Source organism: Micromesistius poutassou (genome assembly GCF_964030765.1).
Source record: "Micromesistius poutassou genome assembly, chromosome: 14".
NCBI classification, from domain to species: Eukaryota; Metazoa; Chordata; class Actinopteri; order Gadiformes; family Gadidae; genus Micromesistius; species Micromesistius poutassou.
This window is the reverse complement of record NC_140284.1, coordinates 9610490-9627327: the sequence shown is the minus strand read 5'-3', so window position 1 is coordinate 9627327 and position 16838 is coordinate 9610490. Positions and strand designations below refer to the sequence as shown.

The window sequence follows — 16838 nt, the reverse complement described above, 5'->3', positions numbered from 1 at the left end:
TCGTGTGTGTGTGTGTGTGTGTGTGTGTTTGTGCGTCCGTGCGTGTCTGCATGTATGAATAAATGTGTGATTGCGCATCTGTGTGTGTGTGTGTGTGTGTGTGTGCACGCGCGTGAGTGTGCATATGCGCCTGTGTATATGTGTGTGTTTATGTCTCCATTTGTGTGCGTGCCTGTGTATGTTTGTGTGTCCATTTGTGTGTGTGTGTGGGTGTGCGCCTATGTATGTGTGTGTGTGTGTTTGCCTCTGTGCGTGAGCGTGCCTTACCCTCTCCTCTCCCCACGCAGGCCTCCGACGATGAGTCATACGTCAGCGATGTGAGCGATAACATTTCGGAGGACAACGCCAGCGTGACCGATAACGTCTCCAGACAGAGTGAGTCCCCGACACGGAGCCCACGCTGACTCAGACGCTGTTGAGCACCCCGCAACAGGCTCCCCAACGGTCCTATGCGGCCCAGTGCCTCGCCGGTACTGGGAGGGGATGGGCGCAAGGGGATGTTTGGGGTTGGAACCCTCTCCGCCAATCAGATAAAGCCTCCAGGTTGAAGCCTGCTTAGTGTTAGATTTGAAAGAAAGAACACACACACACACACACACACACATACACATGCTTAAAGACACACAAACACACACACGCACACGCTTAGTCACAAAGAAACACACACACAGATATACACATGCTTAAAGACACAGACACACACACACACACACACACACACATACACATACACATACATACACACTTAGAGACACAAAGAAAGACACTCACACACACACTCGAGACACAAAGAAACCCGCACACACACTTCGAGACACAAACAAACACACAAAGTCATTGAGTGTGTGTGTGTGTGTGTTTGTGTGTGTCCTGTTCATTTATCAGTGAGACGGTTGACTTTGCAGGGTTGCTCGGTGCCAAAAGCATTAGTCAGGCTTCTGAGGGCTATCAGTGTGGAGTGGGGATCCCTTCCTCCCCCCAGACTCTCATGACTCCCCCCCCCCCTCCTCCCCCCAGAATCTCACCTCACAACTCCCCCCCCCCCCCCCCCTCCTCCTCCCCCCTAGACTCTCACCTCACGACTCTCCCCACCTTCTCGACCCAGACTCTTACCTCACGACTCCCCCCCCCCCCCCTCGACCCAGACTCTCACCTCACGACTCTCCCCACCTCCTCCCCCCAGACTCTCACCTCACGACTCCCAGATCCTCCCACCCCCTCCCCCCCCCCCTCCTGTCCTGACTGTGTCTGCTCTGGACATCAACATCGACTCTGTCTTTTCACATCTCAGTCAAGGTCAGCGTGGGGGTCGACATGGCACCATCTCATCTCGGTGGAGAACAGTGGTTTGATTGTTGTAGTACTTCAGGATAAGACATAAGACATCTGTCAGCTCTTTGGAAGGGAAATGCTCTGTGAGATTTTCTGTTTCAAGTGTACTGCGGCTGTCTTTGTATGAGACAATTTAGATTTTAGTCCACTCCCACTCCTGGTTAATTTCTGACCAATCAGGGCATCTCCTGCCGTCTTGCCTGTGATTTTCAGGTGTGTGAACACCTGCGGGAGTGGCCGTTTTTGGGTTGTTCAATCTTGATCTAAATCGTGCTCTCTCTCCCGCTGTCTTCTGCTCTCTCTCTTTACAACGCTGATATCGTACCTACAGCGGCTTTAAGGAGGTTGCAAAAAAGAGAGATATCCATGCAAGTATATCAGAATACAAAAGGTACAATGAAGGCTATCAATGAGTGTCTTGCATTCTATTGTTTCAACCACGATGTAGCGATCAAGTTAGCCAGCTGTAAAGGAGAAGTAATGTCCATTTAAAGTTTTAAAGCCATCTTCTGGAAGTCTTTATTAAAGGAGGGTCCCTGAGGAAGCAGTTGGGTTTCATCCCGGACAGAGTGGATGTTTATTATCATATTAAGACCGGGACATGAGGTTAGACATCATCTGGGATTCCCAGGGAGATGGAGATATTGTAGAAAGGTTGTTTGATTTATCCTGCAATAGCGATGTTCGGATATTATTAAAACCGCAAGTGCGAGATGGAATGGAGAAGTAAGCGCTTGGCCGCTTGCTCTTCGTATTCCAGTCAGGGAAACGTCGTTAGCCTAACACACTTCATTTAAACAAGCCCCTTAAAACCCACCTTTTTAAGATTGCTTTCACACACATAACCTCCTTCCCTTCTCTCCCTTCTCTTTTTTTACTAATATACATCATTATTAAAAGATTTTTTGGTGTGTTTACTCTGTAACCTTGAGCACTGAGAAAGCGCTATATAAATGTATTATTATTATCCTTCCACCCTCCCTAACCACCGTCCTCCCATCTCCGCCTCTCTCCAGTGGCCAACGGCGACTTCGTGGCCAGCGCGTTCCGCAACGGCCGGCGCATCTGCCTGCCGGCGCCGTCCCCGGACACCAGCAACATCAACCTGTGGAACATCCTGCGCAACAACATCGGCAAGGACCTGTCCAAGGTGTCCATGCCCGTGGAGCTCAACGAGCCGCTCAACACGCTGCAGCACATGTGTGAGGAGCTGGAGTACAGCGAGCTGCTGGACAAGGCGGCCGAGACGGAGGACCCCTTCGAGCGCATGGTGAGCCTCAAAGTGTCAGGGAACCCCCAAACGTTTCGATATGAGGACCCCTTTGAACGCATGGTGGGCCTTAGAAGGGCCAGGTAGACCTTTAAATGTGTCTCATAAGAGTAGGACCCCTTCGGACGCATTGGTGAGGGCCTAAAGAGAACAGGGAACCCAACACCTTTTAATATGAGGACCCTTGTTGGACCTTTGAAGAAGCTGGAGCTGTTCTATTGAGCGCACCGGTGACTCTCTCTCCATCCCAGCGAGCGTGCGTTGCCCACAGGTCAGGTCTGTCCCTCCTGTTGGTTTTACACAAAGCCCAGCCCGGGTCTTGACTCCTTCCAAGACGGAACTGGAACTGTGATATTGGATGGCCGGGGGGGGGGGGGGGTCAGGTGACAAGAGGCTCCAGAATGGGACCTAGCTGACCCATGTTGGACATCGTGACTCCCCGCGGATGTGAAACCCGAACATGTGTTGTCTGTGTGGCGCCGGTCGTTGCCCTGCAGCGGGCCGTCTCATGGCAGAGTCACAGCTGTGAACCCCACGTAGCTCCCATGATGCATCTGCCCACCAAGGGTCCCTCTGCGCTATTTATATCAGGCACTTGTCAGGACGGCCCCTCGTGTACATCCATGGCCGACTGTACACACCGTTTGGCTCATCTGCACTAAGCCTATTGTTATAAGCTGGGTAATCCGGGCTCACTTTGGTTGACTCATATATTAATTTCTCTTTCCCTCCCTTTCTCTCTCCCTGTCTTCCTCTCCTCCTTTCTCTCTTTCTCTTTTTTTCTTTATTTTTCTGTCTGTCTCTCTCTCCCTCTGTCTCTCTCTGTCTCTGTCTTTCTCTTTCTCTCTCTCTCTCTCTCTCTCTCTCTCTCTCTCTCTCTCTCTCTCTCTCAGGTCATCGTCGCAGCCTTCGCCATCTCAGGCTACTCGTCCACCTACTACCGCGCAGGAAGCAAGCCATTTAACCCCTTACTCGGAGAGTCCTACGAATGTATCCGGGAGGACAAGGGCTTCTGTTTTTTCTCTGAACAAGTATGTGTGTTAACAGATCGTCTTAGCGTCTTAATTAGGGAGACTGGCAGGTTTAATTAGATTCCCAGCGCGCAGTCACCTGGCTTTGCTCTGAGAGATGCATGCAAGGCTAATTGTGGGGATGTGGGGCAGATTAACAGGTGAAGAGAGTAACCTCCCTCCTATCTGATGGTGATCAGAGCTCACAGTGTGCTCTCGATTTCCCCACGATAGAACGAGTCCAGTTTAGATGTTCTGGTCTCTGTGGCAAAATAGAGAGATAACTAACCCTGTGTCTATTCTTCTTAATTTGCCACTAACTCATCTCACACACTCAGTTATTGACAGTTAGGTTCAGCTGTGCCGACTTGTGTGCCGATCAGCTGTGCTGACTCCGACCATTAATGAAAGCAGCATAACAACGCACATAGTTGGTTTCGGATCGGCACATAGACTTGCGTACTCGCCAATACCCGATACTGCAGTTCAGGCAGTATTGGAGGAACTTCCGATGGTGGTATCGGTATCAGAACAACTATCATAACATGAACTAGTGCTCAGCGTGCGGAAAGTGAGCGTCTGTGTTCACGATCGGTGAGTGGTGCTCTCGAGGTCTCTGTTCTCGGTCCGTACCGCAGTAGTCTTTGCCCTCACTCGGGTCATGGGAGCAGGGGATTAGGGTACCCATGTCCGGAGGCCCTAAGAGAGCTCAACTGCAGCATGAATTATGCGTGAGAGGCTAACCGGCCGCGACCGGGTTACCGGGGAACAGCGTGTGTGGTAACAGCAGATGTCAGACGCTGGTTATGTGATCCTGTCTTTTCTCAGGTGAGCCATCACCCCCCCATCTCGGCTTGCCACTGCGAATCCAAGAACTTCACCTTCTGGCAAGGTAGCGTCATTAGCCAACGGGTACTCTAATGAGGGTTTGGGGAGAAACTGTTTATGCCGATAGAATTTGATGGTTTATTAGCTTGTCGCTGAGATCTCTGGGAAATCAAATATTAATGTTCATCTTGTTAATGAGGCAGCTGTTGGTGCCGTGACGGGAAAAAATTATTTGTTCGCAGCCGTGAATGTTGTGATCATGTGTAACAGCTATGCTGATTAATCCAATCCAATTAGCTTTTGTGGTTTGAATTGATTTCCTTTCTGTGTTCGTCAGACGTGAGATGGAAAAACAAATTCTGGGGGAAGTCGATGGAGATTCTCCCGATCGGGACGGTGAACGTCATGCTGCCAAGGTGACATGTTTACATTTCCTCCTGCCCTTTGCTGAGTGTTGCCCTCTGCTCTGGGTTGATGTATTATAGCGTCCAGTAACAGTTTTGTCTCCATGTCCGCAGGGGAGAACAGCTCCCGCAACCTCAATGAGTCCAGTTTAGATATTGCCAACAATGATATTTTGCTATTGTGTCCATATGTCCTTTGCCTATGCCTGCTGTCTTTGGTGACTCTTCTCATTGTGTTGGACGTGTGTGATTTTAAGACCGGAAGGTCCACCTTGTCGTTAGTACTTGAATAGTAACTTGAATTGCTATGTTTAGCTGCCTTTTCTCAAATCCCAATAACTCATAATAATGCAGTAGAATATAACTGTTATACTGTGATGTATAAATATATCATCGTTGGCACAAACCAACATCGCTGTAAGGACCTCCTCAGTACCAAGCTAGCCATAGTACCTCTGCCTGTGGCATGATTAGCATGAAGGCTAACCGACAGTTGGTCCGTGCTCCAGGTTTGGGGACCACTATGAGTGGAACAAGGTCACCACCTGCGTACACAACATCCTGAGCGGCAGACGCTGGATCGAGCACTATGGCGAGATCACCATCAGGAACACCAAGAGCAGCGCTTGCCTGTGTAAACTCACCTTTGTCAAGGTACATCACGCATCAACAATCAGCCCCCGGTAACCAAAGCAGAATGTGTGTTTTAGATACGAGTCGATGTAGGAAATATAATCTCCTCTCAAAGCGGACGCAGGCTACCCTCAAGGCCAGGTGACATGAACACATGGTCCTGATGACTGAGGTTCCTGTAGCTAACGCTACGCGTCTCTTCTAGGGAAACTACTGGAGTTCTAACGTGAACGAGGTGCAAGGCTTTGTGATGGACCAGGAAGGGAAAGTCGTCCATCGGCTGTTTGGCAAGTGGCACGAGGGCCTCTACTGTGGTGTTCCACCCTCTGCCAAATGTGTCTGGAGGCCAGGTGAGCGTCTGCTCTTACCTCACAGTAGTTTTAGCATTGACTGGATCTTTGTTCATTAAGCTGCCTTAATATATGACTGACCACTAGAGGGCACACGTACATGCCAAGGTAACATGGTGTACTTAAAAACATGTATTTCTTGCTGATGACCTGGTAGGTAAATAACTATTTTACAGTCATTTACAATACAATAAAATACAATACAATAGCGTTGATGTTGATATGAATAATTTACCAGACCTTTGTCTTGCTCCTTCGCCAGGTTCCATGCCCACAGACTACGAGCTGTACTATGGCTTCACCAGGTTCGCTATTGAGCTCAATGAGCTCTGTCCAGAGTTAAAAGATGCCCTGCCGCCCACAGACGCCAGATTCCGACCTGATCAAAGGTACGCCACCCACTGCTCTCCTTGGGAGTAGAAATTGCCCGACATCCAAAATGTATGTATGTTAAGACACAGGATTAGTGTTGTTGCCCTCCTTCTAAGAGAGTGATTTGATTTGTTTAAATACTTAATATCCCTGCGAATATGAATATGCCGTTATCTGTAGCTGCTATCCATAGTTTTTAGATCACACATATCCCATGCTAGTTGATGTACGTGTAGCCGATGGTTGCCAGGCTTGCTCTGGTGCTTTGACCGTCACCCCCCTGCGGTCTCCGCCACGGGACTCGAACCCGGGAGAAAAACACGAGGCGTGAAGATCAACACTCTCAATCGACGATAGGAAAAGGCGACAATGGGTCATGGTTAGGGATGGGGATCGAAACCCGGTTCTATCAAGGACCCGGTTCCACTTTTTTCAAAACCCGAAAATCAATAACGTTTGGGCTTATCGATACCACTATCGAGTCTCGTCGTTTTTTTTTCTGCCGTAGGTCCTGTTACGTAATTGTGTGTCCCTCGAGTCGCGTCACGGCACTTAAATCTAATCAATCTAATAATAAAAAAATTGTAATCCAATCCAAATCCTTGTTGTAATCGGTAGCATACAAGCTAGTTAGCTTGAAAAGTAAATAAAGTTTCAGACGTGCTGCGTGATGATGTGTTCAGGTTGGCTCAGTAAAACGACCATTAGGTTATCATGATGCGTTCAAGTGTAACGTAAAGAAAAGAGAAATTTAGTTTTTGGCGAGAAACATGAGTAATACAGTTGTATAGTTCTCTAATCATTTTAGAATATATAATTAAACTACTGATGCCAATATTTATTAAAAATGACATTTAATTTAAAATACTATTATTTATTTCCTAAATATTTTCCTAATCACTAAAAACATGAAGGCTAGAAACGTTTTTGTTATGCTCACTTGTTAAGCAATAAAAGCAATACCAGTTCTGTTAAAAACATATTGTCGCGTCGTCTTTATTGAGTATCGATAAAGGTATTGATATCAATAAATATTAACAATCCCCATCCCTAGTCATGGTGGAGTGTGTGTGGTGGACGGCTGGTCTCAGCCGCCTCACCCGGCCCCAGAGTCCAACCAGCCTGACAGGGGCCCCGGTGAGGCTGCTCCAACCCAGCCATCCACCACACACACTCCACAGTCCTCTTGGCTCGGGTCTTCTGTGGTCCCGGAGCCCGTTCCACGCCGCTGCGGTCGCGATGTGACGTTCCTTGTTTGTGGTTCCACTGGGAAGGCACCTGGAGGAGGGGAACCTGGAGATGGCGTCGTCGGAGAAGCAGCGCATCGAAGACCTGCAGCGCGTCCGCAGGAAGTGGAACGAGGACAACAACATCAGACCCCAGCCCCGCTTCTTCAGGTGGGACGACACACACACACACACACACACACACACACACACACACACACACACACACACACACACACACACACACACACACACACAGCTCAACACATATACACAAACACAGCTCAACACATACACACGCACACGCACACACACACACACACACACACACACACACACACACACACACACACACACACACAAACACATCTCAACACACACACACACACACACACACACACACACACACTAACACAGCTGTCTGTGTCTCTGGTCTAACACAGCTGTCTGTGTCTCTAGTCTACCACTCTGCTGTCTGTGTCTCTAGTCTACCACTCTGCTGTCTGTGTCTCTAGTCTACCACTCTGCTGTCTGTGTCTCTAGTCTAACACAGCTGTCTGTGTCTCTAGTCTAACACAGCTGTCTGTGTCTCTAGTCTAACACTCTGTTGGTCTCTCTCTTCCCAGGAAAGTGGTGGACGCCAACCAGAGAGAGAGGTGGGTCTCTAACAACACCTACTGGGACTTGCGCAAGAACCCTGGCTTCATCAACATGGAGTATACCTTAGCCCTGTGGTAGCACAGGGCCCCGTGGTGTCGAGGCCCCCCCGTGGTAGCACGGGCACCGGCGTGCGTCGGCACTGCAGGAGAGGATCAGCGAGGCCTGCTATCTATGCACAATCCGTCACAGTGATCACCGCTTTGCGTGACAGAACTCAGACGTGCATGGAAGGACGGGACCGCGAGCCCCCCGGACCTCGTCTCGTTGCCCGGCGACCGCCTCCCTCTCCCGACCCCAGAGAGGGAGGCGGAGGGCGGGTTTAGTGGCGAGGTCATCCTGGTCATCCATCCAAAGCGTCCGCTGCCAGGCCCCCCCCCCGCCCCCCCACCTCCCCCATTGTGTGTGTAAGATGCTGGGGTTTCCATGGCGACGGAGCGTTGGTGGTGCAGACCGTGTCCGGAGCAGTTTTAACTTTTGAGTCTTTGCCTTAAGAAGTCACCCGTCACACACACGCACACACACACACACACACACACACACACACACACACTTGCACGCACAGCTCAACTCACACACACTTTTAAAGTGAAAAGCTTTTTTCCTTTCTGAGAAGCGTTTTCGTTTAGATGATGATTTGACCTTTGATTACCTAATGTATGTATCATGCATGTTTAGAGTGCAGCTTTTGTTGGCACTTACCGCCATACTATACATATTATACCATATCAAAGTAATTTGTTGTAGAAAAAGAGGTATTTTTGTAATATATACTGGACTCATAGATTTACTAAAAAAGGGTATAGTGGTAATAATTTGTTTATTTAACCATTGGTTTGTTAATTTAATTTTTGCCATTTTACTATTGTTGATCTGTACCATAGCAGTACGCTCTCTTGGGCAGAGATCAGTTTGAGGACGTGTCGGGAATTGATGGACATATTTAATGTCATTTTAGAAGGCACCCATAACCAATGGTAATTCTGAGAAGGGCTTTGACTGTCCATGTAGAAGACTTTCTCGGCATACGTTGTGTCTTCATTCTAGAAGTGTTGTGTCAATAGGAAAAAAGATTATATAATATATAGACATATCACTCCTCACACTGGTGGTTTAAACCTAGATATCCTCACAGTTATGTTTCAACACACAAACAAAACCCCCTTTCCAAAGCATGTGTAGATAGATCATCTATATCACACACACACACACCTACAGCTGTCCAGTTCCATTTCGTCTTGTACGTTTTACTATACATAGAACAAACAAAACAACAATAACGAAGCATTCAGTGACACATAGAGATGCACAAAGGTAAACAAAGCGTAGCTAGAGTTGGAAGACAAATGATGCGTGTGGGTTCCCCAGCCAACGCACTCCGCTGGTCATCATCACTGTTGATGACATCAACAGCTACTATAGCTTTTCCCGCCACTTCAAAAAGGGATATAGAGTAGATATCTGCCCCCCCCCCCATCTTAGTTATTGAACGACAACTGTGTGTCATTCAAACATATTCAGTTTCCCAAATATTGTACACTGAAGCCAAAGACCTTTAGGAGATATAAATATATAGGTCTATATGTGTGTATGTATGTGTATATATACACATATATATATATATATATATATATATATATATATATATATATATAAACGCAAACCTACAGAGAATGTACTGCTATGACCATGGGCCTCTGCAAAGCACTAACCTATTTTTTCTAGGTTTCTAGATCAATTGCAAAGCATATCAGAGTTAATATTTTACGTCAGTGTCGTCGTATGTTTTCATCACGCACTCCAGATCAATCCCCAGGCCAGGACTGGATACACTAATGTAATCATTGTGCATTTGGATGAAAACATGAGAACAATTGTGATTTCCTTTAATCCAACCTACAAAAAGGGTCATACAGTATATACTGCGATCAAAACCTGTAAAATAAATATGTAGAATTTGAAAACTATATAACGCATAAAATCAACGCTGCGCACAGTTCACACTTGCACTGTGTCGACGACAAAACCAAAAACGTAACACAGCTTCTGCAGCGTCCATGTTCTGCGGGTACACTTGCTGTTCACGGTATATCTGTAGTCTCTCCTGGTCACTTGCTTAATGCTCCTACGACTCGTCAGCATCGATTCCACTTGCTGTGCCTTAACGCATTTTTATCAATGCCTCACGTACACACTACTGACCAGAAAGCCCTCCCCCGCCCCAAGCCCATGCTAAGAAGACATGCCCTTAGCGCTCCAGCCCTGCACAACATGCGTAAAACTCCTCCTCCGGGGATAATTAACTGGGAAAAAAAATACAAGGACTAGCTGTGGACAGAATGTAATGGCACCGAAGTCTGTAAAAGTACATACAAAAGAAGAAGAAAATCTGACACTGGATGTCTCGCTTAAGATGGCAAAGAATTGTTTATTTGACTGTAATATGCTTGCGTATTAAAGATGTTCCTCATTCAGTTTGCCCCACAAGTAACTGATGCGCTTATTGTCGATAACTGCAATTACAATACATTAACACACAGGGGTGATATTAAAAAAAAATAATTAAAAAAGGCCTAACAGACAAAGTAAATGTTTTTGAAACGTGATGGGTTATTCCAATTATTTTTTTCCGGGAAGAAATTGTATTGCTTAGTGTGTGGTGTCGTAGAACCTCTGAACTTTGTTCCTTAGAAAAAAAAAAACGTCCTGAAGCTCTTGATCACTGTAGGCCAGGCCATGACCTAATGACCCCTCTCAGAAGATTCCCCCCGTTCTCCTCCCTGCATGTTGAACCGCCTGCCAATGAATGTTGCAAACGCCTTACAAAAGGTTTCCTTTCCCTGATTGGGTCTCTAGTCTGACGGACAGACGCGTGGGCCTATCGCGAGGCGCCGTCATCGAGGTTCTCAGAATCCATTCTCAAATGGGTACCTTCTGAAGTGCAATTTTAAGAAGTACATATCTCTCCATGAACAAGGTAAACTGCTGCTACATAGTGCTTGTTTTAATAAAACTTCAAAACTTGGGACTCGGAGTAGTATGTGCTGTACTTCGCTGGCTTAATACTGAAAGAAAATAGGTTTTTCCGTATCAGGGAAAATGTTAATGGATCGTCTGTCTCACATTTCCTCCGGCTCCGAGCATGATTTTCACCTGGCTTATGTGTTGGAGACTGTCTAAGGTAATATATTGGATATCTCCTACATATTCTTTAAATACAAAGAAGCAAACGGCCTAAATAATAGAATGAGACACACAAAATGGAAACAAATGTCACAATTGTTTTTTCATACTTTCAAAGTACAGATGAACGTTTTGGTAAAAAGGCTGGAAAAACACAGAAATTATGTTGAACAGTACTGTCAAAATACTTTTCAATCACATTTTTTTTAAGGGGAGAAGGGCATTTGTAGCTACCAAGACCAGTTCCTCTCAGGTCGGTCACTAAACATTTCTAAACACAGACTTGTCCTAACCAAGTGGCTATTCGTTAGTTACACATGATCAAATTAATTGGGTAGAAAATAAACTCAAATAAAAGGCCTTTCCATTACTCTTAAACAACAAAGAATAGCATTTACTATTTCCATCGATTAGCTCGCTTAACATATAGATATATTAATCCTAGTAAATCTCATCATTCATCAAGAAGTGCTTGTTTGATTGAGTAGCCTACACTCTGGGGCTAAAGCTGCCGCTCTCACAAGGGTTTTAAAAACCAAGACGTGTAACACAATGCATCACTCGACAGGGCGACACACGAAGCTTACCAACGTGAATGCTTGATAAACATAACTGATGTCAATGGATTTAAACAAAAAATAAATACAAATGAGAAACCCGACAAAAAAGGCTCAATGTGTCCATGGAATATATACACACCTCTCTCCTCGGAGATACATAAAAAAAAACAAGTGACAATGATGTCGCCGCCTTCAGTTGGCTGACGCCATGATCTTGACGTACTGCAGAGCACTGTGCGCGGCGTCGTTCTGGGCATTCCCGCAGCTGATGCCGGTCCCGTGGCACACGGTCACGGGCGTGGTGGACAGCTCCACCAAGCACTGGTACTGCCCGTTCACCGTCAGCTCGTCTGCAAATACACACTTACATTTAGGGGATTTTGCTGACGATTTTATCCAAAGCGACTTACAACCCTTCATTCACACATGGACGGTGGAGTCAAACACACAGGGAAAGCACAGAGCACATAACAGAAAACATAACAGAGAACATGACAGAGCAACCAACAGTGCACATAACAGAGCACAGAGCACATAACATAGAACATGACAGACCAACCAACAGTGCACATAACAGAGCACAGAGCCACCAACAGAGCACATAACAGAAGACATAACAGAGCACAGAGCCACCAACAGAGCACATAACAGAGTGCTCGAAAGGCACCGGGTTTGGTCGTACCGATGTTGAAGTAGGCGACCTCGAAGCTCTGCTCCGTGGCGAGCTCGGACATCATCTGGATGTAGTCTGTGTTGGGGATGCTCAGGGGGCTTCTGCGCAGCAGAGAGAGCTTCTCCGCCGTGGAGGTCCGCAGTTCCTCCAGGCGGATGCTGGGTTTAGGGGCCTGATACAAAAACGTTTGGGACAAACACATTTGTAGGGGCTGAGTCGTTCTGGGTTCACTCCCCATTGTCTGCAGCCATCTGCTGCTGGATGAATACCAGTGTCTGTCTAAATATTTAAACAGTAACTAAAAGTAATAACAGTTAATTCATATCCTTTAACACATATTCAATAATTTCACATGATATTCTTCATGGAAATTTGGTATGCTTGTATGCTTGAAAGAAAAAAGATTTCCCTGCACTATGTAAAATCTTGAACGATAAATAGTAGAAAAGGTGTTCTTCATCAAAAACAGAGCAACACAGAACCCCTCAGCCGTACACCCAGCAGAAAGGCCAGGGGACACAACAAACCAGGTGCCAGCCGGTGCCAAACGTACCCATGTGATTTCTCCACAGCCCGACAGACTCTGGAGCTTCGCGATCATCTTATTCGCCGCTGCTCGCTTTCCGGCCTTTTTCGAGTTCCCCGCAGCTGTGGAGAAGACATGGACACCCAGAGGAGGAGTTCAGTCAGGTGGCTCATACGGGAGACTAGTGCAAACATTTTGTGGAACATTATGCGTCTTGGGCAAGGTGAGCCCACCGGTCTCAGAGAGGGACTCCATGCGGCAGGTCACCGTGAACTCTCTCCGATGGGGAGGGCCAGCCTCCATGAGAACTGTGTACTCGGGGAGACGCCAGCCCCGCTGCAGAGCCAGCTCCTGGTGAGGTCAGACCCACAGACATCACATGAAAGACATTGCTGGCTTGGTCGCCCCTGTGTTTAGCTAAAACTGACGTGCATGTTTTTAAACTCCCAAAACGTTCTACCATGGAACAGTTTCCACAGTCAGAGAATGACCCACCAAAATATAAACGACAAAAAAAAGATGTTAACAAACTCAAGACTTGAATTACACTACTTTGTTCCCCAGGGCTAGGTTAAACGTTGGAAATGTCCTGAATTTGGATTATCTTTTATATTCTCCTTCTACACATGCTGACCTGCAGTATGCCGACTGAGTTGGGGTGTTCGCTGGGCTCTGCTGCAACACCGTTGCTTTCTTGTTTGATGGCAGGGCACCTGGGGGGGGGGGGGGGGGGGGGATGACGGCATCAGTGACTGTTTACAGGGAGACACTCCCTCTCATTGGCAGATCAAGGAGGCGACTTACGCAGTGGAACCCATGTTAATCTGCAGCAGGCTCAGAGCCCCCTCTGCTGCCCTGTGTTTGGCCGCTTTCTTACTAGACCCGTGACCTGGGACACAAGAGAGGATGTTTAACATGCATGTACGCTTTTAGAGATTGACATTTAGGGCACTTAGCAGACGCTTTTATCCAAAGCAACTTATACAAGTACATTTGTCAGAAGAAAGAAAAACAATAATATATAGCTGTAGGTACAGTAATGATGTTCACAGTACCAAGTGCCAAGCACTAACAATCGTAAGGTTAACCCATTCCCCGTATACAAAAAAGATAGGTAGGATAGGATGCTAGTACACGATACCAAGTACCATTTCACCAGTAACATGCATGTAAAAGTATCTGTATGTGTTTTACTATTAATATGATCATATATATTCCGATAATAAACAGGGTTAGGGGTTATGAGTATAAGATATCTATATCTATATATATATACAGTATATATACACAGTATGCCGGGGATGCGTGTTCCACACCCAGACCAAAGGTACTGGGTTCGATCCCCAGGTGTCATTGAGCAAGACGCCCATGTTCCAACCGCTCTAGCTGCTTCTTCAGGAGGACATGCACCTGAACTCACTGCAGGTGGATCAGGATCCAACTAAACGGTGCATTGTTCCGAGCTGAGGTACCACCAACCTGAGCAGCACACGTCTTCTATCTTGACGTTGAAGATGAAGCTGGGCTGGTGCGCCTCCCCCTCTGCCTTCTCCATGGTGTACACCGGGAGGTTGCCGGTCTTGATGCCATACTCATGGAGGATTTGTATCGGCGTTTTGCAGTGCACGGGCCTCTGCGGTTGATTAACATTCATGCTATGAAATACCATGAAATAAATCGGTTACCTAGAAACACATCGCTCACTCATCCATGATACAATACAACCCATGTGGTAAACATGAATATACTGCACACATCGTTTTTGGACAGGGGGATAGGTAGGGAAAGGTTAAATGTTGATATGATCAACCCTATTGTTATTTTTTATAAACAATGTCCAGGCCATTAATCACAACTATAACTAGGCAGTATTGTATACAGTCAGTTCTATAGAGCTGCTCAACGGTCCCATGTTTGCAGTCGTCTTTTGAGTTAAATCATGGCCATGCCGTGGGGAAACATAGATGTACATGCAACTTTAACACAGTCTTGCATAGTGTGAGTTCTACAGAAATCAACTCAATTTCAATGAGGCTCAAATCAGCAGGACCACCTGCTTGGTTAATAGCTTGCATTTCAAAACGCATAACAAACTCCTTTCGGTTTGAAGTCTGTTGCGTCCCATTGGAATATAAGATGATGTTTGTCTTGTCTGATTATCTTTAAAGGAGATAAACTCGCCAATGTTGCGCCTTTACGCACAGCGTCGGTCGTCCTCAATTTACCGGCATGCCCTTGGTTTCATACACGTTCGTCATACATTATATATTATTATATTATATTAGTAGACAGCAGAGGTTGAACACACACTAACCTCGTGTTTATGGGGTTTCTGTTCACTGCTGTCTGACCTGATCCGTCTTCAGACATCTTGAGAGTTGGTTTGGAGGACGATCTGCTGGAAAATATCTTTATACTATATCTCTCGTTATCAATAATTTGCTATACGGGTTTACCATATAGTAAAGCTCACAGCGTTGTGATTGTTTAACTGGAGATTTTACACATTTCCACACAATTACAATCCGGTTCACGAAAGAGGTCACTTCATCTGCTTCCGTGGAGACGCATGGAAAACGTGTTACTGCCATCTATTGGCAATGCAAACACCGTATTAACAATCGATAAATACCCCAATATATGCTCATGATGAGCAGCTCTTTTTATTGCCATAACGCCTCTTCAACATAGTATACATATAATGCTATATAGCCTACTTGTATTAATAATTGTGGCATGTGTCATAATGTTTGAATTTATTGCAATTGTAACATGAAAATCATGATTGTTTGGTGAAATAATCGAAGAGGCCTAACGATAATCATGTCTAATAATAATTTATCTATAAAATATTGAATACATAAAGGGTGTTACAGAAGTACAGCATTAGCGCTGAAGGCTGATTTGCATAAAACCCTCTATGCATCATGGGTAGTGTAGTGTGGCAAAAAACAGTTGGGCCTGAACTGAAGAAAAGGCATATGTAGTAGATAGAAGACTGTACATAATTGAAGGAACTACTCTTCCCACAAACCATTGCGAACCGGCGAGTAATATCTTTAAAATATGTTTTTCATTGAGCTAATATCTTAAAAATATGTTTTACATTGCGCCTTTTGACCTGTAAGCATCTAAATATGTGTGCGAACACACTGACTTTGCTGCCGAATGTACTAGAAATTAGCTGATGGCGTCAGCGTGTGTTATCTTTACGGGAAAGTTTTCGTCTGCTCCGGGTCAGTTACACAGGCTACACTTACACCCTACAACAGCGTGTCGTGGAATTATTTAATGTACTAAATGTACGAAAGCCAAGCCAGCCAGCAGGAGGATGAATGGGTGGATACCACCAGCACCAGGCCAACAGAGGGAGAGGGAGCCTCAAGAACCGGAAGCCCAGCGGTAGTAGTGTCGGAGCTGGCAAGCATGATGAAGACGCTGCTACAGGCCCAAGAAGTTAGGGAAAGCAGTTGGGAGAAAGTGGTACAGTCCCAGGATCAGCGCTGGAAGGCGATGAACCACCAATTCCAGCTACTCCAGGGTCAGGTGGGAGACATTTAAGGCAGTGAGTCGTCAAGAGCCAACACACCCCAGCTGCTGTCATCGACGGGAGACTCCAGAGAGACGAGGTTTAAGGTTCCTAAGCTTCACCCGCTATCGAAGGAGGATGACATCGAACACTTCCTAGCCACGTTCGAGAGGGTGGTGTTGGGAAAAATCAGTCTGTCTAGCTACTTGACCAGATGAAATGAGACGGAGAGGTGATAAATGCTATCAGCACGAGGGCTTCGGATTTATTGAGTAAAATGGTGAA

The 16838-nt window shown here is 46.2% G+C and overlaps 2 protein-coding genes across 5 annotated transcripts in view; one reads left to right on the top strand and one right to left on the bottom strand.

Annotated features, from left to right (window-relative positions):
* The window catches only part of osbpl6 (oxysterol binding protein-like 6), a 37793-nt gene extending 28097 nt beyond the window's left edge, over nt 1-9696 (top strand). For all 3 annotated transcript variants that reach the window (XM_084478969.1, XM_084478970.1, XM_084478968.1), the window contains 10 exons: nt 288-375; nt 2349-2602; nt 3496-3633; nt 4441-4504; nt 4778-4856; nt 5354-5498; nt 5683-5827; nt 6090-6216; nt 7474-7596; nt 8052-9696. In XM_084478969.1, the coding sequence (XP_084335095.1) occupies nt 288-375; nt 2349-2602; nt 3496-3633; nt 4441-4504; nt 4778-4856; nt 5354-5498; nt 5683-5827; nt 6090-6216; nt 7474-7596; nt 8052-8163 (1275 nt within the window). In that variant the 3' untranslated portion in view covers nt 8164-9696. The remainder of the gene's footprint in view (nt 1-287; nt 376-2348; nt 2603-3495; nt 3634-4440; nt 4505-4777; nt 4857-5353; nt 5499-5682; nt 5828-6089; nt 6217-7473; nt 7597-8051) is intronic.
* Nucleotides 9697-11323: 1627 nt separating this feature from the next.
* Nucleotides 11324-15522, bottom strand: prkra (protein kinase, interferon-inducible double stranded RNA dependent activator). 2 transcript variants are annotated; one of them, XM_084478971.1, is made up of 8 exons: nt 15339-15522; nt 14504-14679; nt 13829-13913; nt 13659-13737; nt 13258-13375; nt 13052-13146; nt 12508-12670; nt 11324-12175 (listed from the first exon to the last, which is right to left on the bottom strand). In XM_084478971.1, the coding sequence occupies exons 1-8, from the start codon at nt 15392-15394 to the stop codon at nt 12018-12020; spliced, it is 930 nt and encodes a 309-aa protein (XP_084335097.1). In that variant the 5' UTR covers nt 15395-15522; the 3' UTR covers nt 11324-12017. The 2 variants fall into 2 exon arrangements, with proteins under 2 accessions (XP_084335097.1, XP_084335098.1); XM_084478972.1 differs by having other exon boundaries at nt 11333-12175; nt 14504-14657; nt 15339-15418.
* Nucleotides 15523-16838: the final 1316 nt, after the last annotated feature.